The sequence below is a fragment of the Stenella coeruleoalba genome (assembly GCF_951394435.1).
Source record: "Stenella coeruleoalba genome assembly, chromosome: 18".
In the NCBI taxonomy this organism is placed as follows: Eukaryota; Metazoa; Chordata; class Mammalia; order Artiodactyla; family Delphinidae; genus Stenella; species Stenella coeruleoalba.
Window position 1 is genome coordinate 74569265 of NC_137164.1, and position 24446 is coordinate 74593710.

The 24446-nt window shown below is 42.5% G+C and overlaps 1 protein-coding gene across 5 annotated transcripts in view; it reads left to right on the plus strand.

Annotated features, from left to right (window-relative positions):
• Positions 1–24446, plus strand: part of MYO16 (myosin XVI) — a 641507-nt gene that overhangs the window by 405304 nt on the left and 211757 nt on the right. For all 5 annotated transcript variants that reach the window (XM_079902787.1, XM_079902784.1, XM_079902785.1 and 2 more), the window contains one exon: positions 4573–4720. In XM_079902787.1, the coding sequence (XP_079758913.1) occupies positions 4573–4720 (148 nt within the window). The remainder of the gene's footprint in view (positions 1–4572; positions 4721–24446) is intronic.

Sequence of the window (24446 nt, forward strand, 5' to 3'; positions counted from 1 at the left end):
GAGCTAACTAGGATGATACTGTTTTTGAACGATGAAAGGTATTGAAGTCACTCTATGATGTGGAATTTGATTAGTTCTGAATACTGCTTTAAATTAAGCTTGTGTGTTGGCTTGAACAAGTGGGCATAAGGTCAGTCTTTTCTCTGAGTATAGAAGCTTGATGGTCAGAAGGTCACCACTTGGCCCTCCATTTTCACCTGATATTCCGTTAGTTGGTGACCAGAAAATAACAGTGGGGACAGCTGTGACACTTTATTTCCTATGTGTACAGATTTTTAGAAATATTCTCTTGAGCAGTTAATTACTTCAGGGTTAATGTTATCCATAACAAATGGAACATGTTTTCAGCATTTTGCTTAAGAAGGAAAAAGTAGGAAAGAAAATTGAATAATTAAGACCTCAATTTGAAATTACCTCCTGATTAAATACTCATGGAGAAATGGAAAAGAAACCACACCACCTCATTCTAATTTTGCCATCACCTTCGGGCTTTAATGCCACTAATTGAAGGGGTATTTTGAAAGAGTCCTTCTTTATGCACTTCTGATAATTTCTCTAGAAGGTGTCTAATGAGACAGCTTTTCTTAATAAGGTTTATTAATTTTGAGATTTTTTTTAAGCACTGATCACCATTCTGACTGACTGAATTGACCACTTACAAAATTTATAGGAATAAAGCACTGCGATAGTGGTTCCATTTGTTACAAAATTTATAGGAATAAAGCACTGCGATAGTGGTTCCATTTGTTCAAGTAGATTTGCTATGTAAAAGCCAAATTGGGAGACCTCACATTTTTTGCTTTCAGAGGCTGGACTCCGGAATAATTAACAGTAGACTCATTACACAAAATTTGGTTTATAGTTTAAATGGAGGGAAAAATTAAATTCATTTTCCTTCCTAAAACTGCTATTTTTTTGATCCCCAAAATTATCGACCATGAATTCTTACTTCAAAGTTGAAAACTATAGTAATTCACAGTTGCATTTAAAATTCACGTACAGAACTGTTTGCTGACCATTCATAGTGATAAGAATAAACCTAAGCTCAAATACAAAGAATACTCCAGAAACAGTAGGATTTTCAGCATGCCAAATATATGGTCCTCAGTTCTGATTAACATTAGGTTCTGAATTTCCAGTCCTATCTTTGAAGCAAAACTGGGATTGTGATTCCCAAATTGCATACTTTCGTCATTTCTCACGTACTATGAACGAAATTTCAACATGTATTTACGATGTGGGTTATTTTTTCTTTTGCTTTTGTAATGTTTAAAGGCAGAGGAGCAAATAGTGAATCCTTGATATGAGTCCTCCTAATACGTGTGAGGTCACAATAAACCAGGAAGATGACTGGACACTATTCACATTGTGCCGGCATTACTTATTTCCTCCCTGACTAGAATGTAAACTTTATTGTTGAAGGACCAGTATCATTATCTATCACTGCACTACAAACCACGATTTAGCTCCCTCTTTTAATTCCAGTATATTAGGTCTTGAAACCTTTACCATTCTGTATATTAAATTGTATCTTCATGAATTCACATAGTATTTGCCTTTGCTGCAGTGAGTTTCTTCCAGTGTTTCCAGCAGTGAGAGACCATTGTCTGTATCTCTTGTCCTAATAGTGCAGCTATAAAAACCTTCTGAGCTGTTTGACAGTAATACTTGCTAATGTCTACAGCAGAGCATTTAAAATCAATGTCTACTGATATATACCCGAGCAATATGTACCTGCAAATTTTGAGACATTAATCAAGAAAATTCTAATACTTATTTTGGTGGCTTTGTTATAAGCAAGGACATGTCTTGTTTCAGATTATATTTGTGCACAAAAGTATACGTTGGGTCAGGAACAAGGTAAGAATGTCCCCTCTCACCACTCTCTTTCAACATCATACTGGAAATCCTAGCTAATGTAATAAGAAAAAGAAAAAACAAAGGTACACATATTGGGAAGGAAGAAATCAAGCTGTCTTTGTTGATCTGATTTTAGAAATCCAAAAGAATCATCATCAACAGCAACAACAACAAAAAACTCCTGGAACTAATTAGTGATTGTAGCAAAGTTTCAGGGTATAAGGTTAATATACAAAAGTCAATCGCTTTCCTATATATCATCAATGAACAACTGGAATTTGAAATTAAAAACAGCACCATTTCCATTAGCACCAAAACAAAAATACTTAAGTATAAATTTAGCAACATATGCGCATGATCCTCATAAGGAAAACTACAAAACATTGATGAAAGAAAGCAAAGAAGATCTGAATGGTGAGACACTCAATGTTCAACGGATAGGAAGGCCATGAAGACTCAGTGTTGTTAAGATGTCCGTTCTTCCCAATTTGATCTATAGATTCAGTACAATTCCAATAAAAATCCCTGAGTTACTTTACGGATATCGACAGGAGGTTTGTATGGAGAGTTAAAAGTTCCAGAAGAGCCAGCACAACACTGAAAAAGAAGAACAACATTGGAGGACTGGCCCTACCCAACTTTAAGACTTACTGTAAAGCTACAGTAATCAAGACAGTGATTCAGTAGCACTGGTGAAAAAATAGACAAATAGGTCAATGGAACACCAATAGAGAGCCCAGAAATAGACCCACATAAACGTAGTCAACTAATCATTGACTAAGGAGCAAAGGCAATTCAATAAAGGATAGTCTTTTCCACTGATTTTGCTGGCAAAACAGAACATCCACAGGCAAAGAAACCCACGCATGTAGCACAAAGATATCATGAAAAATAGCTCAGTTAGATCATAAATCTAAATGTAAAAACAAAACTGTAAAACTTTTAAAAGAGAATAGAGGAGAAATTTTACGTGACTGTGGGTTTGGCAATGACTTTTTTTAAAAAAATAAATTTATTTATTTTATTCTTGGCTGCGTTGGGTCTTCGTTGCTGCGCGCGGGCTTTCTCTAGTTGGGGCGAGCAGGGGCTACTTTTTGTTGTGGTGCGTGGGCTTCTCACTGCGGTGGCTTCTCTTGCTGCGGAGCATGGGCTCTAGGCATGCGGGCTTCAGTAGTTGTGGCTCGCGGCTCAGTAGTTGTGGCTCACGGGCTCTAGAGCACAGGCTCCGTAGTTGTGGCGCACGGGCTTAGTTGCCCCCGTGGCATGTGGGATCTTTCCGGACCAGGGCTCGAACCCCTGTCCCCTGCATTGGCAGGCGGATTCTTAACCACTGCGCCACCAGGGAAGCCCGGCAATAACTTTTCAGGTACAACACTAAAAGCACAATCCATGAAAGGAATAATTGATAATCTAAACTTCATTAAAATTCAAAATTTCTGTTCTGTGAAAGACACTGTGAAGAGAATGAAATGATGAGCCATAGGCTGGGAGAAAATATTTGCAAAAGACGTATTTGATAAAAAATTGTCTAAAATATATGGAGAACTCTTAATATTCAACAGTAAGAAAACAACTCAGTTTTAAACATGGGCAAAATATCTGCACGGACATCTTACCAAAGAAGACAGACAAATGGAAATGAGCACGTGAGAAGATGGTCCACGTTATACGTCATCTAGGAAATGCAGATTAAAGCAAGGATGAAATACCACTGCACGCCTGTTAGAATGGCTAAAATCCAAAACACCAACAGCACCAAGTGCTGGCAAGGATCTGGAGCAACAGGAATTCTGATTTATTGCTTATGGGAATGCAAAATGGTGCAGCCGCTTTGGAAGATAGTTTGGCAGCGTCTTACAAAGCTGATCATAGCCTTGCCATACGATCTGGGAATCACATTCCTTGACATTTACTCAACTGAGTTGAAAACCACATCTGCACGTAATGTAGACATAAATGTTTATAGCAGCTTTATTCATAATTGCAAAAACAGGAAGCAACCAAGGTGTTTTTTAATAGCTGAATGGATAAACAAACTGTAGTATATTCATGCAATGCAATAGTATTCACTAATAAAAAATGGGCTATAAAGCCATGAAAAGACCAAAAAGCAACTTTAAATACATATTATTAAGTGAAGGAAACCAATCTGAAAGGGGCACATACTGTGTGATTCCAGCTATATGACGTTCGGGAAAAGGCAAAACTATGGAGACAGTAAAAAGATCATTGGTTACCAGGGGTTGGGGGCGAGGGAGGGGTGAGTAGGTGGTTCACTGATTTTTAGGGCAGACTAAAAATATGTATGGTACTGTAATGGTGCACACATGACATGCAAATTTCTCAAACCCCATAGAACTGTACAACACCAAGAGCAAATGCCAGTGTAGACTACGGACTTTAGTTAATAATAGTGTATCAATATCGGTTCATTCATTTTAACATATGTACCACTCTAGCGCAAGATGTTAATAATAGTGTAAACAGCGTGTGAGGGAGGGGAGAGAGAGGGTATGTTGGAACTCAGTACTTTCTGCTTAATTTTTCTGGACTTAAAAAATTTCTCTAAAAATAAAGTCTGTTATTTTGTTTTTAAAAGGTCTGTGCTTGGGAAGAAGCTGCATTATTATTTCTTCTGATTAATCTGTGTCAATTTATGGAAATGAAACTCATAATGCCATTTGACAGAATCCCTTTTCTTTCCTTAACCAGCCAGAATTTATACATATATGCTAGAGAAATCCAGACTTGTTTCACAACCTCTCGGCCAGAGCAATTTTCTCATCTTCTCCTTGTTGATGGATGGGTTATCTGCTGAAGAGAAGTATGGACTCCACCTTAACAATTTATATGCCCATCGGTAAGTGATTATACATGTTCAGCCTGGTAGTTCTGCCTTCAAATTGTGGTTGCATTTTAGCGGTCTTAAATTTTCTTCTTATTTTTCAGAGAAGAAATGGTGACTTCTTTTAGGAGAATAGTTGGATATACTATTAGACTAGAACTATCTGTATAACAGGGCTGTTACCGTTTATTGAGTGTTTAGGTGAAGTTTTGTGTATGTGTATTAACTTGTGTTTCTATTTTCCTAGTTTTCAGATCAGAATAAAAAATTAGCGCACATATAAACTTTTATATTCCTTTGCCGTATTTTGGATATAACATTAGCTATGCATTCCTAATTTTCAGTAGTCTTTTGAAATAATGGGACATAATATTTGAGCAATTATGATTCATTAGTAACAGATGAGGTTACATAATGGCTTCAGATGAACAATACACATAAACTGGGGGGCTGATTTTCTGCAATGGAGGAGGAAAGTGTTTGTTAAAATGAGGATGCCTTGGTCACAGGAGGGCCGCGGAGGGGAGAATTCTTAAGACAGTGAGCTGAGGGGTGTCTTTGCAATGTGTGCATGTCCGCCGACTGCCTGATCCGGTGTGTCTTCCCACAAGGACTGGTCCAGATTTGGATAGGATGGGAGCGAGCCAATAAGGAGAGTAAACCCCATTCAGAGGAAAAGTGGGTGAGAGATAGGCAGAGAGGGTGTGCGGGTCCACACACAGCAGTGAATTCCTGGCAAAGCAGGGAGGAGCTGGACTCTGAGAGAGACGTGGATTTACTTCAGATATCTATTGACACCTGAGTTATTGTTTCCTGATTGTTTGTTATTGGATTCGAGAAGAATGGTGTGAGTGGTCATGATTTTATGAGAACTTTTGTGAGAGAAAATAAAGGATGCTTGGGGAGGCGGATCATGGCCTGAGGACCAATCATGTTGTTTGAGAGTTGAAGGTGGAGAGCTGATTGGACAAGTAGGTGGAGATGTCAAATGCAAGCTGAGAGACGGGGGATTTTCCAGGGGCGATGGGGTCTTAATGGAGTGGAACCCCTAGACCTGTCCGAGAAGGGACAGAACAATATCTGTGGTCGCCATTGTCTGGGTTGGCGGGGGGTGAATGATGTGGGGCGTGGGACCGGGGGAGGGGAATGAATTGGCCGTATTCGAAGTCACTGTTACATGATTAACAGCTCTTATTCAGTTTCTTTGAAAATACTACATCCAGCAGTATAGATACACTTTATCATGTCAAACAGGAGACATGAGGTAAGAAGGCCTCATCAAAATTGTTTTTTATTCAAAGTAAGAGACTATTTGGAGATTTACTGTCCCCCCAAAACAACAGAAATTCAGAAGAAGAAAACACCGATATCAAAGCATGATTGCCCAGACGAAAGTGATTTAAAAATAGAAATTCTAAGCTACCAGAGCATTAGAAATGTTTTTTTTTTAATCCCTTCATTTCATGAAGGAGAAAATCAAACCCAGAACCATAAGGAGGTCTATACCGAAGTGAATATATTATACAACAGCAGTACTGAGAAACCCCATTACTTGGAATTCATTTTTTGTTTTTCTACATCGCACATCTCTAATGGGAGGAAAAGCCTCAGATTGGGGACCGTGGGGTAGGTGTTCAGGGCAGCCTGTGAGGAAGAAAAGTCTTGGAGTTTTGTGTTCCTGATCTTTCTTATTAGCAAAAGCTCAAAGCTGATAGCAGGCCACTGGCTTCGGTGCGTCCGCGCGTGTGTGTGAGTGCACGTACACGCGTGTGCCCGCGTGCACGTACATGCGTGTGCTTGGCATTGCAGACGCGGAGCCACTGAAGAACAAAAGGCAACAATCTAATCCAGCATTCAGAGAGACACTTCAACTTCTTGGTCTGTGGCTTGGACCCCTCTTTTGAAGTGTGAGAGCGTGTAGGAGAAAACAAGCATTTCTTTATTGACCTCCATTCCAACATCCGTTTCTCTTTGCAAAAGAGGGTTTGGAATCACTTAGGCTATTTAGAAAGTCAAACGTCAGGGGCTGCTTTGTGAGAAGCTCCGACAGGAAAGAACTCAGAAAAATCATGAATAATTCAAGTCCCTTGAACAAAGAAGTTATTTTATTAAAATGAATTATAAATATCTAATGGGCACAAAACAGCATTCCTCAGTAAAAATGTACACCGCCACTCCAGATTCATAAGCCATGTCCACTGGAACATTTGTACGATGAGAATTCCACAGACAAAATATTCTTTCATGATAAGACAAGCTGTTTTGCAAGTTATAACGCATTGTACATCCCAGTGTTTTTGTGATACATGGATCTTCCAACAGTTACAGTATTCGTGGGTTTTCTCACTTTTACAGTGCTGGTCAGGCTTGAGGAGCTAATATTTGTATGATATTTGAATTTGGGTTGGGGTATCATCTTTGCTTAGTAATTACACATATTAGGTACCACAATTTTGGAAATTGTTTGGCTGGTTTACAATCAGTAGTATAAAGTTGAACTTGTTAGCCTTCTAACCTTTCACAAATTGATGATCCTTCTGAATTTCCTCCTTGAAATCAGTATTCATAGGTAAAGTAGATCACTATGCATATAAAAACATAAACATAAACAATATATAAATAAATCTGTATAAACAGAATATAAATAAATATATAATATTGCTTATATATAAACAATATCATCACACCTACTTATCTGATTTTATTTAAAAGATGTTGATATGTCTATTAAGTAGAACAAATCAGCACCTAGATTACCATCTGGATATTCCTTTGCTTATTCAATACTTATTCCATAATATAGCTTGTCTTGAAATTTTGATGAAGTATGTTGAGTCTTAAAGCAAACGTTACAAAATTTTGCAAGCCTGCCTCCTTCAAATACATCTTTTCTTTATTACTACCAATTCATTACCCACATGAAACATAAAATAGGCATGAAGCAGGAATTGCGAGCTGAAGGCATATCCAATGTTTATCACGTGTCTTTACATGATTAGAACTCCAGAGAGAAGAAAGTATTGTTGTAACTAACGCTACTGTAATTAAAGCTACAAAAGTGTTTTGTTTTTCTTTTAACTTTGACTCTGTTTTTGGAACTAAAAGTTTTCAAAGTCTCACATGAAAATTTATGCAGGTTTATTTCAGTGTTAAATGCACCTAAAAATACTTCCTTGTTTGTAAAATTGGAACAGTATCTAGAACAAGCAGATAGCACTCTCGCTTATGGAATAGAAATGGTACAGATATAGACATCAGCTCCTACAGCTTAACTGAACGCAAACAATATTTATAACACTTTGCATAAAATCTTCCTGGACAGATTGTTGAAACAACGGCAACAAGAAAAATGTCTATAGGTCTCAACATTTTGAGCAGCGGCAGTAAGGGTGCATTGGTTGAGAATTCCCACTAGATGGCAAACTCTCCACAAAGTTAGACAGGAGCAAAAAAAAGAAAACCATCATTAAAGGTTTCTTTTTTATTTATGGTTCTTCCTATGATTTACTTTTTCTTTTTCCTGGCTGTTTGTTTTCCAAGTTTTATCTCAAAAAAAATACTAACATTACATCTGGGCAATAAATGTCATTTATGTTTCTGGGAATTGAGATTTAATGAAAGTTAGAAATAGTCATTAATTGCTTATCTTCAACCTACTTTAAACAGCTTTTATGGATGTAGTCCCAGAACAGTTGGGCTCTGAAATACAAAGAAATTATTCCGAATCTCCCTTCATATTGATTAATGATGGAAATGATTGTGGTGCTACATAAGAACATTCTCAGCAAAGGTCAGATTTTGAATTACAAGCTGAGAGCAAGCGATGTTTGACTCAGTGCATGACCTGTTTCTAACCTTGTGTGTTAGTGAAAGGAAACTCTGACTCACTGAGTACTTGAACTTGTAAGTGCTGCTGGGGTACACCTGTCGCAGTAGATGCTGCAGCAATGAACTCGCAACGAATGTTGTTTTTGCTGAGGCTTTATTATGTGCATTGAACTTCAGTTGAGAAAGACACATAATTTTTAAAAAGGTAAGGGTAAACTTAAGTATTCTTTGAGGATGATCTTGTGATATAATACAAGATTTACTCAGTACACATTTTAGGCATGCATCCTTGAAGGTGCTCCCAAGACAAAGATTTGAGACAGGAGGTATTATATGTTTTTTCTTTTTTAAAAAAATTTTTATTGAAATGTAGCTGATTTACAGTATCATGTAGGCTTCAGGTATACAGCACAGCGATTCGGTTATACATGTATATATATTTTTTCACATTCTTTTCCCTTACAGGTTATTACATAATATTGAGTATAGAATTCACAGATATTTTCATTTCACACTACGGTGGTTATAGATATCTCCAAGTGTCATTTACACTCTCACTGCTTTCGATTTACAGTAGTTATGAGGCTTGTGGCTAGGTCTTGTTTTTGTTTGTTTGTTTGTTTTTAATTTAATTTTTTTACAGCAGGTTCTTATTATTTATCTGTTTTATACATATTAGTGTATGTATGCCAATCTGTAATCTATTTCTTACTGATTCTATTATTAATTATTATCTAAATGATAATCACAGTCGTAATGTATGCAACTTACGGAGCGCTTAGCATAGGCCGGTCCCTCTCCTAGTTTTCCCTTGTCTCGGCGAGTCCTCGCCGGTAATTAAGCAGAAGGTGCAGGACCGCGTTCTCATTGGATGGCCCAGGACATGAGGATGGAGAGGCCAACCAGGGGCCCAGTTTGACTCTTGGCCATAACCCTGTATTGTCTCTGCAGCAACGTTGCCTATAAATAACACCAGCTGCCTTTGCACCTTTGCATCAAAGAGATTTGAAAGAAAATGAGAGGGGAAGCACCAGGTCAGCCTGTATGTGTGTTTTTATTTACAGTCGGTTCAGCAAAACTAACTTAGGACATGCTAGAGTCTGTTCCCTCTAACTACCATAAAAAGCAGTTCTGGGTCATTTCTTTATCCAGCAGTAACATAAGAAAAATTCTGAAGTGCATTCATTATGCTAGCTGAAGGTTACATTGACAATATAAAGAGGGTTGGATCACCCCTGCCAATGCGCAGGTAAATTGCACTTGTGAAAAGCCAGCAGGAAGAGGTCAGGGCCCGCGGCTTTCTAACTTCCTTCCATTCGTGAGTTATGTCCACCCAGCAGCGGAGGGGGCAGACGGAGGAGCCGCAGAAGTCAGGCACTGCCCTCGGCCTCTAGCTTGTCCTCAGAACCCTACGGAAGAGCGAAGGGGAGCTGCGGTAACCTGAGTTGTGTTGGTAATAAATACGAAGCACAGATACGTGCTACTTAGCACGTAGCCTTCCTCAAGGCCACTTAGCTGGTAAATGTAGTCAGTGAAAGAGCCTGGTTCCAAACCCAGGTATATGTGGCTTCCAGTTTTCTGTTCATCAGAATTGCTTGATTCCTCGTGTCAGATGCCCAACTCTCACACACTTAAGAACAAAAAAAAAAAAAAAGAAAGAAGGAGAAGGACTCAGAGGGTCACGTAACTGGAGAAAAGAAGTTATGCTTGGGTGGGATAACTAGACCCAGGAACTCAAGTGCTGCCTCTGTGTCTCTCTGTCTCTGTCTCTCTCTGTGTCTCAGTCTCTGTCTCTCCCTTTCTCTCTCTCTCTGTGTCTGTCTGTCTGTCTCTGTCTCTCTGTGTCTCAATCTCTGTCTTTGTCTCTCTGTGTCTCTCTGTCTCTGTCTCTCCCTCTCTCTCACACACACGTCTTTTTTTGTTGGCTTGTATTTCTAACATGGGGGAGAATCCAACACAGGCAGCCCTAACCTTCCACATCTCAGGAACCCCGGACGGAAAGCAAAGCTGTCTTTCTCAAAGACGCCACCTTGGCGCCCAGCACAGGCTGGGCCTGTGTCTCGTTTGCACGGCTTCTGTGTGCCTCTTCAATCCCACCCCTTACACTCAGGGCAGATCAACATTTGATAAATTCCAATTTAACTATAAACTTCCTAGCTCCAAAGTCTTTAATAAATATTGCTTTTCTGTCATATCACGTGAAGTCTCCTGGCCTTGTTGCAAGGCAGCAGAGCTGACCAGGCCTCAAGCAATTTAGGGGAAGGGGCTGTTAACATGTTCTTCGAGGTTCTCTCTATAGTTGCTCAGCCTATAGGAATGGAGGTGAGTATCAGTCAGGTGAAAACTTAGTTGTTTGCTGATTGAAGAAAAGAAACTTTCAAAAATCCAAAGATCTAATTTTTAATATATATATTTACATATGTATACAAATAAATAAATACACACACAATACACACACACACACACACACACACACACACACACATACACATGAATAAAGAACATATTTTTTCCCCAGAGTTTAGGATGAGGGCAGTTGCGGCTTGTGTAGTGTATCTTGCATAGGTCTGAAAACATGGCAGTAATTGTTTCTCACCTAAAGGAAGACTCATCCGACCTCAGGACCACAAGGCAAGCACTCACTGAAAATGACCTTCACATCTGCTCCCGTGACCTTCCTCCCTCTTTCTCAGTCTCTCTTTGTCTCTCCCCCTTTAAAGTTATTTCCTCTTAGAAATTACTGTATTGTATTCTAATTTATGAGGAACTGTGTCTCTCTTTGTCTCTCTCCCTTTAAAGTTATTTCCTCTTAGAAATTACTGTATTGTATTCTAATTTATGAGGAACTGTGTCGAGATGCTAAACAGGCAAGGTGTAGAGAGCAATCCGCGTGTAAATGGGGGCGTGGCTTTCGCAGGCTGCGGAAGCTTGTAGAGGAGACCACAGTCTCCCCAAGTGCTTGTCTGGTGACTCCACTGCCATTTTGGAGAGACTTGTTTCCAGTTCTGTGTGTGTGAATATGTCTCCTTTCCAAACCCTGTGACTGTAGCAGACGGCACCCCGCGCTCGGCTGTGACGCGTCTCCAGTTCCGTCCGCCCACATCTGCCCTGCGGATGCAGTCGGTGGTGGTCCTTCGTTGGGTCTTCGTTGCTGCGCGCAGGCTTTCTCTAGTTGCGGCGAGCGGGGGATACTTTTCGTTGCAGTGTGCAGACTTCTCATTGCCGTGGCTTCTCTTATTGCGGAGCACGGGCTCTAGGCCCACTGGCTTCAGTAGTTGTGGCACGTGGGCTCAGTAGTTGTGGCACATGGGCTCAGTTGCTCCGCAGCATGTGGGATCTTCCCGGACCAGGGCTTGAACCCGTGTCCCCTGCCTTGGCAGGCGGATTCTTAACCACTGCGCCACCAGGGAAGTCCCAATGACACAGTTTAAACCTGCCTCTTGCCGGCTGGGTAATTTGGGAAAATCGGGCAACCTCTCTCTGCTTCTCTTTGCTCCTCCGTGACAAAGGGCTCACCTCGGAGCACTGCTGTGAGTGAGGACTGCACAGGCTGCCTCGAGTAGGTCCTAGAAGGCGGCATACAAGGAACAGCAAGATCGTTCATATTATTATAGGAGGCTCTTTCCCATCAGAGTCATGTGGGGACAGCTGAAGGGATAATTGTTTGGAAAAAGATGACAAGCTAGTGTCAGAACTTGAGTTCTTGTAGGAGCTCTGGGTCTGGGGAAGGCTTCTTCCAAGCCTGTGTCTCTGCCCCCATGCAGTTGGGCCCAGGGACCTTCCCCAACTTCTGCTGTATGAGTCGGGCTCCGAGTCTGTGGTCACCGTGATGAATTACTTGTTTCAGTTATCAAAACGTAATTGGATCTTTTGATGAAAATCAACACAGCCCTTTTGAAGAGGTGAGGGCGGCTGAGAGTAGGTGTGGGAAGGAGGACGGGGGTGGGGGGTGGGGGGGAACATGGCCGCAGCGGGTGCTGATGGGCTGAGAAATCAGAGGGTCTCCCATCAGCCCCGCGGCCGGGCTTCTCCGACAGAGAGCACCTCGTTACTGTTACTGAGATACCAGGGAAAGTGCAACCCTAGGCAGAACCTGAACACTCCTGGAGAACTTCCTGTTCACATTTTCCCTGTGGCAGAAAATCAATTCAGATGCTTCAAATGCTTTGCCTTTCTGTACCAGCTAGAAGTAGAAAAAAAAAAAAGAGATTTTCTTTAAGTTCAAAACCCTGCGCTTATTTAATCAGAGATGATGATGACCTCAATAAGATTTTGGAACGCACGATTTGTTACCAATAATCTGTCCCCTCAAGTGGATTCGGCTAGTTCGAACCAGATGTGCGTTGTGCGTATTACAGGGTGGGTTCTGAAACTGATAACACGATGTGGATATTTATGTAGAGTCCTACGGTGAAAGGTGTGTGTTTACGTGTGTGTACACAAATCTAAGATTACATTCCACGCTGTGATAAGAAGCAGCATTTTGAAGCTAAGGCTGTTTATTCTTGTAACTCCACAGGGGAATCTGAAAGCGTGTGGGAGGAATAATTAAAATCAAATAACCAACATTTGCTTGTGCTAAGAACTTGATGTTTATCATCTCACTTTATCCACAGCCCAGCCTGACACAAGGCTGAGTGAATCACCCAAGGTCCCATCCTAGGAGCATAAGAGTCTCTCTTAAACACCTCACATTGCTGCCTCTCAAACCCTGATGTCTTGATAACAGATGAAAGATTTTGCAGAAATGTTTGAAAAGGAGCCACAAAAGATCAGGCTACCCGGAGAAAGGCTCTGTGACACCTGAGGGGAGGCTGGGGCCCCGAGGGCACAGATCACAGCTGCTCCTCCGGTCCGGGTACCCGGCAGCCCGCTGGGAGGATGCCAGCTGACCGAAGGATGCAGTTAAATGTGGTCCAGACTGGGGCGAATTCAGACACGGAGAAGAATGAAGAGATACAGGAACTGGTGATAAAGTGAAGACAGGGCAGCTAAATGAGTGTCTAAGGGTGTCCAACTCCGGCGGGATCACCGCACAGGAAGGGGGTGCTGACTGCTGACGGGGCGGCTGCTGAGGGCTGTGAGGTCTCATTCCCACTGAGGATGGAGAGGGAAAGAGAAACTGGACCTCTGGCCTGTCTGGCCCCGCCCCGCCTGCCCCAGACCACCACGCCCACTCTCCCTTCCCCCAAGACCCAGGTTTCTCCGGCCTCTGTCTGCAGCCTTTCCTCACCTGCTGCAGTCTCTGGGCCCGCTCTTTCGTGCAGATTCCGAATTCTCAGAATTCAAGCCAAGCAGTTTGGGGTCCTTTGTTTCTTGCTTGTTTGAAGGTTTCTGCCACCCCAGGACTTTGTGTTAACCTCATCGTTAATTAAAATCAGAGTTTTATGGACTTCCCTGGTGGCGTAGTGGTTGAGAGTCCACCTTCCGATGCAGGGGACACGGCTTCGTGCCCCGGTCCGGGAAGATCCCACATGCCGTGGAGCGGCTGGGCCCATGAGCCATGGCCGCTGAGCCTGCATGTCTGGAGCCTGTGCTCCGCAACGGGAGAGGCCACAGCAGTGAGAGGCCTGCAAACTGCAAAAAAAAAAAAAAAAAAAAAAAAAATCAGATTTTATGGTTACACGAATTACCCTGAGCCACACCTTCCCCACCCAGCAACTGTTTACTCTGATCTCAGAAGCCGGGTGTGAAGCTGTCCGCTGTGTCTGTTCGGACAGTGGGGACAGTGGGGACAGTGGGGACAGTGGGCTCTCTCATCACTGAACTCTCTCAGCTAGCTGCAGCTTCATCCCAGAACCTCAGAAGAAGCAAAGCCCTTCTCCTGTCCTCCACCACCAGTTTATGGCCTTGGTTGGCTTAAGAGGAATTAGCATATTAAAACATTTGCATGCTGGCGCTAATACACAAATCAGATTCTGATATGAAGCTATATTTGCCCCCCTGGGCACATGGACATCTAATAGAAATCTCCAACTGGATGTGTCCCGTCTGAGCTCCTGATCAGCCCAGCCCCCCGCCCCCAAACCTGCTCCATCCTCCACTGGCAATGCCAGCCTTCTTCTCACAACCACAGGCGACCCATCAGCTGGCCCCGCTTCCCACTCTCCACTGCCGCCACCCCAGGTGTCACCCGCGTGTCTCCTCTGGATGACGGCACAGGTGTCCCTGGTCCCCGTCAGCGACCAGTCCTCAAGGCAACAGCCAGAAGGCTTCTCTGAAGCCCTCCTCTGCCAGCCCTGCAGTTTTTCCTCGTTCCCCTAAGGGTAGGGAGCCAGCAACGGCCTCTGAGGCTCTGTGATCTGGTCCCTCGGCACTGACCTCCCTGGTCTCCCCGAGGCTCTGTGATCTGGTCCCTCGGCACTGACCTCCCTGGTCTCCCCATGGCTCTGTGATCTGGTCCCTCGGCACTGACCTCCCTGGTCTCCCCGAGGCTCTGTGATCTGGTCCCTTGGCACTGACCTCCCTGGTCTCCCCGTGGCTCCCTGCCTGGCCACACCGTGGCCTCCATGTCCCGCTTTGAGCCTTTCCACCCAGCTTTGCTCCCGCTGGCCCCTCTTCCCAGAATGTTCTTCCTCCAGACTCCACCTGGCTCCCTCCTTACGTCTTCAAGGCTTGGCTCACATCTCCCCTTCCCAGCGAGCCCGGCACCCGCAAGCCCTCTTCGTGCTCTGCGCGCTTCCCTCCGTAGAACTCAGCACCTTAACACACGCCAGGATTGACTCGTTCAGGGTACCCCCCGTGCCTCGTCTGCCCCCACGGGAATTTACACGCCATGAGGGTGTAGGTGTTCATCTGAGTCATTGACCAGTTGAAAGTGGCTGGAATTGCTCTTGGCACAGAATAGGCTCTGAGTAAGTCCTTGTTAACTGTGGCACATACGAAAGTATCTGTTTAACTAAAGTCACTGAGAATGTCTTATCCCCCCGTTATTGCTTGCGCTCAAGATAAAGAAGGTTTTCAAAATGATGTCATGGCTTTCCTCATTTGGGTTACTATTTACCGTAACCTGGGGCTTTCCAGCACTCATCCTGAGGGTGTTTATTTTCAGACTTTGTATCTGTTCTGACACGGCTGTCTCTTTTGCAGTTTGAACTCTTTTGGCTGCATGAAACTTCTTAGAGAACCTTGGAGGAAGCAAAGGGTTTCTGCTGTCTTCACCGTCAGTTTAGGGCCATAGAGTCAAAACTTGTGTTTAAATATACCCAGTAGTCTCTGAGTTTATAGAGAGAAAAGTTCATTTGGATAGGATGCTGGCTCGTCCATCCGCCCCGCTGGACGCCCCTGCTAAGATGTGCGAGGTGTCCTGAGGGTTTGTAGCACGTAAGTTGAATCGAAGGAGCTGTGAGTGGGTGGGATTGACCCCCCATCGTGGCTTCCTCCAGTCTCACCAGTGGCCCTGTTGGCTGTCCCTCCTTTCCCCGTGTTCCTGCTGCCGCCCTGGGCTTGGCTGTCATCCTTTCTCACCTGACATTCTTCAAGTCTTCCCAACACCGACTGGCCTCGTTACCATCCCTGCCCCGCTCTCCTTCGGAAGCAGCAGTCAGATCCCGCCCTTCCCGCATCCCTTAAGACCTCCTAGCATTTTTCCCTGGAGGACAGAATGGACTGCAGTCTCTTGCCTCCCCCCACCGCGGGGCCTCCAGCCCAGCCTCTGCCCCCTCGTCCCCGGGAGGCACCCGTCTCCGGGAGCAGCTGCGGAGGCCTCGTGGCCGGGCTGAGGGGAGAGTGAGAAGTGGGGGCTGAGGATGGAGAGGTGGACACAGTGCCACTAGAAAGAGAAGCAGAGGTGCCGGCTGAGTCTAAATGTCCGTGGAGACGGGAGAGCAGCACAGGGCAAGCACCTAGGGCCACAAGAGGAGACCAAGGGCCACAAGAAGAGAAACAGGACTGGTGTTTCCTAGTGCGGTTTCTGGAGAGAGATAGGAGCAAGACCACAGACGAAGGCTCCCAGGTGGGCTTATCCCAGACAGGCTCTTTCCTCACCTAGAGAACACGCCCTTCACATTGACAGATGCTCTGGACTGTATCCAATTCATAATCAGGACACCTTTTGAATTTCTGGTGCCAAAAACATTTAGACGTGGGTGAGGGAGATTAAGAGGTACAAGCTTCCAGCTGCAAAATAAATGAGTCACGGTAGGAAATGTGCAACGTGGGGATTATAGTCAATAACTATGTAACGTCTTTGTACGGTGACAGATCACAGCTAGACTTCTCATGGTGATCAGTTTGAAATGTAGAGAAATATCGAATCACTGTGGTGTGTAACAGGAACTAACATAGTGTTGAAGGTCAGTTATACTTCAAAAACAAACAAGCAAACAAACTCAAAAAGAGATCAGATGTATGTTTACAGAGGTGAGGGTTTGGGGGAAGGGGAATTAGATGAAGGTGGTCGAAAGGTACAGCCTTCCACTTAAAAGATGAATAAGAGCCAGGGATCTAATGTACATCAGGATGAGTATGATTCACACTGCTCTTTTTATATATAAAGTTCAGAGAGTAAATCCTAAGAGCTCTCATCACAAGAAAACATTTTTTTCTATTTCTTTTATTTTTTAGTTGACGTGATGGAGGTTCACTCCACTTATGGTGATAATTCCCTATGATGTATGTAAGTCAAATCATTGTACTGTACACCTTAAATTTATACAGTGTTGTATGTCAATTATAGTTTTATTGAGAAAACTGGAAGAAAAAAATATATTAGAGAAATAATTTATTGCAGATTGTAGCTCTGTCTGGGTTACAGGCACTGTGTTGGAGGCTAAGAATACCAAGACGTAAGGTAACCTGTGACTGAATTTCCAGGGTCCTCCTGTGAAAAAGAACCACAATCAGATGTAGGTGGACTTTAGCCTGTGATATGACAAGTGAGGTTCAGCTGTGGACCTCAGCCGTCATCTGGACAGCACGATGCCCTAGTGATTGGAGGAGCAGGTGTTCCCCAGATAGAGAAGGTCCCAGATGCAGAAATCACAGAACCCAAGGACACTTAGAGAAAATGAGTGTCTTGCCCAAATACCAGTGATCTTCCTACGTGAGGAAGTAGCAGATGATGCACTGTATTTGTACTTGAGCGTCTCTTTCTCTTACGCCCTCCTCTGCACAACAGCGAGACTGATCTTCCTTAATGAGTGACTTCCCGCATCCCTTGGGGAATGTCGAACCTACCTGTGCTCGACCTTTCCTGGAGATTCTGATGTTATTGGCCTGGGGCGTGGCCTGGCATTGAGACTCGCCCCCGGGATTCGAATGTGCCCTAAGGAGAGCCATAGTCTTGGGTGAATCAGGGCTCTGCAGGTGCCGGCCGTCCAGAGGTCCCTGATGACGCCTAAACAAAAGTCCAGCTTGTGAAATGGACGCACAAATAGGCCCTTCTGATCTGGAAATGTATTTATACTTTACAAGACTTTGGAAATTTCAAAAATTTTCTTTGAAGATGAGGTCAAACTGGGCAGGGCAAATATTCTGCTGTGTGGAATCCAATGAAACAAATGGACTTAATATTTCCCTGGTGCCAGGGCAGGAAAGGGTTGAGCACATCACGGAAATTCAAGGCTACCTGAGTTCTCACACACCCCACAAGGCAGCCTTTCCTGCCTTCTCAGCGATAAGGAAATCAACAAAACTCAGAGGGGCCTGAACCCTGGAAAGTCTGAAGCCAGGATGACCTTCAGACCCAGAGTACGACTGCACTCCATGCTGAGCTGTCTCTGACTGCCACCGTCCTTTCCACCAGGCACATCTTCAGTAGAGTGCCAGGCATTGCCCAGGAAGCCCCTCAGTGAGATTTCTAGAACTTTCTCTTGTGTTAGGAATCCCCCAGCCCATCTCTGCTGAGCCCAAGATTGAAGGCGACACTGCCCGTGCTCGCCTTTTGTGTTTGCTCCTCTCCCCAGCCTTCCAGGGAGGATGCCTAGGAAAGAGGGATGGGAGAAGCTTGAACAAGAGAGGAAGCTAGGATGGATTCCTGAGGCCTTCAGGGAAAGAAGTGAGGAGAGCAGGGGAGCAGCCTGGAGGCGAGGAAGGGTGGGATGATGGGCAAGGTGGCCCATCCAAGTGCCAGACACGTCCTCACACCTCCCATCAGTAAATGCGTTAAGGTAGTTGTTGTCAACAATTACGTGAGATTACGCTGTATCCATCATGTTCTAGGTAAATCTTATACAAAATATTGCATATAATTATATGTAATAATATGATTACAGATATACCTAATTTCTTTCTTTTTTTTTTTTTTTTTTTTTACTAAGCCATTGAAGTTTTATTTAGCTTTAAGAAGACATACACTAAAGAGTTCAACCTTATAAGAGTACCTAATTTCTCATGCTTTATATTTGAGCAGCAATGTGGCACTCATCTAGAAAATCATGTTGCATTGATGTTAACATATAAGAAAAGAATGGCATGATACATGTAAAGAACTGAACATACAAACAGTTGAAAGGAGAATGGAGTGTAGTTTGTTAGGTAAAAGGAGTGTATGTGGACAGCTTACACAGGTTATGTGAGGGACCACACAAACAGCACTTCTGTAAAATGAAAATTCATAGAGCCTGAAGCTGTACTTTTGAACTGAAATGACCTAAAGTAAAATGATGAGCAGAGATGTATCAGGTAAGCACGTGAAAGCTTGTACCAAAGTCTGTGCTTTTCATGGAAACACTATATTTCAGGCATTTATGGTATACTTACTAAAACATTGAGCACATCTTAGGCCATAAAGTAAAGTTTAATAAATTCCCAAATTCCAAAATTGTACAGGGTTTATAGTCTGTCTACAGTGTAATAAAATTAGAAACAAAATACGGAAGTAAAAGCAAACAAACAAAAGGTCACTAGAAAACTAAATATTGATCGTTGGTAATAGAAATAAAGGGTATAACCACGGAGGGAGTGACACGAAATAAATAAGAATCCTTTGACGTTGACTCTAAAAGAAATGAAAAATCCAATGAGATGAGGACCATAGAAGGAATCTAGCTGGTTTCCATCCCAGAAAGAAGCCACGCCCAGGAAGTTCCTAAGCGAGTTCTTTCAGACCTTCGGAGAACAAACAATTGTTTAAACCATTGCAGAAATGAGCGACTGAAGAAAATTCTTTGTTCCTTTTTCAGAAGGCAGATTATGCAGAAGAGAAGCCCAGAGTTCCAATACTCACATGAAAAGATGCACATTCTCACGAGTAATCGAGGCAATGGAAACTGAAAGAATAATTAGGTACCATTCCACAATGAAAATATTTGCAACAGTAAGAAAAATCAGATAATACAAAGGGTGAGGCATTCTGACACGCTCCCGATGAGAGTTTAGGTTAGTACAGCCACTTCGAAGCACAGTGTTTGGTCAAGTTGGACACGTGTATAACATACAAAGGCAGGTGGGTGTTACTCCACGGGCCGCTCTTGGCAATATCTGGACACATCTTTGGCTGTGACAGCCTGGGGAGGGGGTGCTGCTGGCACCTCGTGAGCAGAGGCAGAGGGAGCTGCAGAACGGCCCCGCCTTCCCCAGGATGGCCACACAGCAGAGAGTCATCAGCTCGCAGAGCTCAGCAGCCCCGAGGTGGAAAAACTCTGCATAGGGAAACCCACGCATGTGCGTAAAAAACATGGACATGGGTCTTCACCGGCACACTTTGCAAAGTTGCAAATACAAGAGTAGAAAAGAAAAGAAATGATGGGATCTGAGGAAATGAATAGATTAATCAGGCGGTGGTCATGGTAGAGTATTTTAAACTAATGTAAATAAACGAACCTAAACTGTATGTAAGAATAGATCTTATAAATCTGAAGTTGAGTTAAAGCAATTTGCTGAATGGTACATATAAATAATATTTATATAATTTTAAATACAATAATATTACATATTTTATAGATACATGTATAATTTAATTTTTTTTTTTTTTTTTTTTTGTGGTACGTGGGCCTCTCACTGCTGTGGCCTCTCCTGTTGCGGAGCACAGGCTCCGGACGCGCAGGCCCAGCGGCCGTGGCTCACGGGCCCAGCTGCTCCGCGGTATGTGGGATCTTCCCGGACCAGGGCACGAACCCGTGTCCCCTGCATCGGCAGGCGGACTCTCAACCACTGTGTCACCAGGGAAGCCCCTATAATTTAATTTAAAAAAAATACACTGAAAAGATAGACACAAAATTGATCATACTGATTTCCTCTGATAAGGAAGGGTGAAATGGACAGATGGGGATGTTAACTTTATCTGTGAAATTTATTGGTAAAAAACAAAGATTTGAACTAAATATGTCACAGTGTTGCTATTTTCACATCGTTGAAGAACGATCCATTGGCTATCTGTATGTTCCACTTTTAAAACTTTTATCAGTGTCAAAATTTTAAAAAGAAATTTAAATCCAGAATATCTATGATAAATATCAAAAGAACTACCGATTAAAGAAACAAATAGAAATTATCTGACTTGTAGATATACAGGCATAAATAAAATATTAGCAACTAGAATCTAGCAATCCATTAGAAGCTACTCAGTGATCAATATTAAGAAATTTAATTATTAGTACTATACATCACATCAATAAGTAAAAAGAGAAAAATCAATTGACCATTTCAGTAGGTGCCAAAAGACAAAAACATTCAACTCCCAAATCTTTTTTTAAATTAGAAATAAAAGGAGTCTTTCACATGAAAAAAATTATTTATCTCAAGACATCATATTTAGTTGTGAAATAAATCCAGATTCTTTTTAGCATTGATCCTAAAGTTGTAATCATTGTGATCAGAGAAGAAAATTAAGAGGAATAAACATTATCAAGGATAAGACAAAATTACCATTATAAGTAAAATGAAAGCTCACCTAGAAAATCCAGTAAATCAGTGGCAGAGTATTTTCTCTAATAATATATTTCAGTAATGTTTTGAGTTACAAAACAAACATATGCAAAAATAAAAAGATCACATATGTACCAGCCGTAACCACTTAGATAAAATAGATGAGCAGAAGTAGTCCGTTTAAAAGAATGCTGCTGAAGTATAAAATCTCTGTGAATAAGAATGACCTAATAGAGACATTCACTCATAAAATGCAGTCACGAGAACAGGGACCTCGGAATCATAGGGCTCCAACTGTGAACACACACACACACTTACAGCCATGCACACTTAAATACACACCTCCTCTTTTAACTGAGCATCTCTGTTTTACCTGTTTTATATATTGGAATCCCTTAAGATTAGTATTCAAAGTTTTCATGATGGAAAAAAATTCTAAAACCATTGCTCTCAAGCATTCTAGGCTGCCTAAGAATTATTTATGCATATCTCCATCTGTTCCTGGCCACGCTAATCTCCTCCCCGTTCCCATGAAGCGTTCTGTCCTCCTGCAGAAAGAATCTGGCCAAACGTGTTCAGTGGATGAATGAGGGAACGAGGGAATGAATGAGTGGGTGAATGAGTGAATGAATCAATGGATGAGTGAATGAATGAATTAGTGTATGAAAGAATGAGTGAGTGAATGAACGAATGTGTGGGTAAATGAGTGAATGAATGAATGAGTGGATGAATGAATGAATGAGTGGATGAATGAATGAGTGGGTAAATGAGTGAATGAATGAATGAGTGGATGAATCAGTGAATGAGTGGATGAATCAATGAATGAGTGGGTAAATGAGTGGATGAATGAAAGCCTTGACACTCTTCCTTCTGCCTGGGTTCTCCTCCTGCACCTGGAAAACACTCATTCTAAACATTAATCTCGAGTCCCTCTGTCCTTTGGCGCTTTCCTGACTCCTTCCTTTGTCCTTAGTGGTCACAGGTAGTCTCTCCACGTTCTGTGCTTATCTCTACTGTGGACCTCATCATGGTTACATGTTGTGTGCTTACATCGCTGTCTTTCCCTAAGAAGCAAATGTTGTAAGACTCGAGACCATGACTTAATCAACTTAATGCCTCTAGATCCAGGCAACATCATTGGCACAGAATAGGTGTGCGATTAAATGGATGTATCAATAAACATTGTTATGAGTGTGTGTGTGCGCGTGTGTGTATAGATTTCTAATTTTATAGCAGTGATTCTAGGTGTAAATTTTGTTTTGTTTATTCTTCTTGAGACTTCGATTTGCAAATCATCAGAGGCATGTATTTTACCAAGTATGAAAAATTCTTGGCCATCATCTCTGTGAATGTTCCCTTTTCCCTCTGGAACTCCTGTTAGATGCATGCCGTTCCTTTTCATTTTCTCTCTCCTCCTCTAACCTCTTTCATATTCTCTATCTCTGTATCTCTCTGTGCTTCGTTCTGGGTAATTTCTGCAGTGCTTTCTCGTAGTTTACTTCTCTGTTTGGAGCAGCTGTTAATCTGATGTTCAATGCATACTTTGCATTTTAATTTCAGTGACTTTTTTTCCCATTTCTAAGAGTTCTACTTTGTTCTTTCAAATCAAATCTGATTTTTCTTAAATACGGTTTCTTGTTCTTTTCTCGTATTATATTTTCAGTTCTTTAATTTGTTTTAAACATATTTGTCATACCGTCTGTAACCGGTCATTGTATTATCTGGAGCTTTCGGACCTCTACTCTTGCTGTCTATTACGTCTGATGACAGCTGCTCAGGGAACGATATTTCTCCTGGTGTTTGTTCTTTGGGGTGTGAGTTGCTGCCTCTTGGTGGCCAGGCTGGGAGAGTCCTGCGTGGCCTGAGTAAAAGGTTACCCTCTAGAGGGTTTGTCTCCCTTTGGTCAGATGCTCAGGGAGTGTTACCCACCTGGGACCATTTTTATGCTAATTCTTTAGTTAAAATGTCCTAAGGACACACATGCAGTCTGAGTTTAAACCTCTAAAACCAAGAAAGGGCTGTCTGTGGGTATAACTTTTGTCTCCCAGAATCCCCCCAGTGAGTTTCCCCAGTGAGTTGCCTGTCTGTGTCTGTGGGGCAGGTATCTCTTCCCTAAGCCTTTTGATTGTCTAGCTTTATGTACTTTCTAGGGCCAAAACCATGTTCTCCTTCCTGTGTGGACCGTAGCCCCTTGGTTAATAGAATACACCAAAGTTCCTGTAAACCCTAAGGTTCAGGTCACGGTTGCCTCTGGGCAACCCAGGGACTGCTCCTTTACTCTCATGTGTGCAGTTTCTCTGGTCCACACGGTCCCAGAAGTGCACTTCCCTAGTGATATATTTCTGTTTTGGAGAGATGAAGAGACTCTTTTTCTTCACTATAGATCCAGAGTGAACAGTGGTTTTAAGTTATTTTAAGATATGTGAGCTGTCTATACATGTAGAATAGATCGCGTCGAGGTGTGTGTGTGTGATTGGAAGCATCTTTACGTTCACCCAGGAAATGGATATTACTAAATTTGATTATAGCTAAATATTTGGACAAATCCTAAACATTTCTGTACTTATTTGGGGAGTATTGTTAGAGCTAGCTAGTCCAGAGCTTTAGCTTTTAGACAGATTCATCTAACACTTTTATAGGAGATAAAGTACTCTAAACATCAATATCAACAGGAGGCATGATACATGGTGATGCTATGCTATTGTTGACAACCGGTTGGGTCATGTATAATATGATGTGTGTGTGTGTGTGGTGTCCAGGTATAGAAGAGCTTGCCCTTGGGTGCGCACTCTCACCTGTTTAAGCATTTCATGGTAAACAGAACATCGTGCAGTGACGACTCATCTTATTTCTCAATCGTCTCTTACATCAAATGCATTAGCTTGGGAAAATCACCCCCGTGTTGTATCTGTAAACCCTCACCATGAATCTGCTGCTTGCTGATAACCTTTGCAAAACGCATTAGTAATAAAAAGAGACCCTGAACACTCAAAACAGCAGAGGACACACGTGATTGAAGGATTAAAGTGAATGAGGTCTATCGGATATAAATCTGCTATCACATTGAGCTGTTCTTCACAGTGAATCCTTTAAGAATGAAATAAAA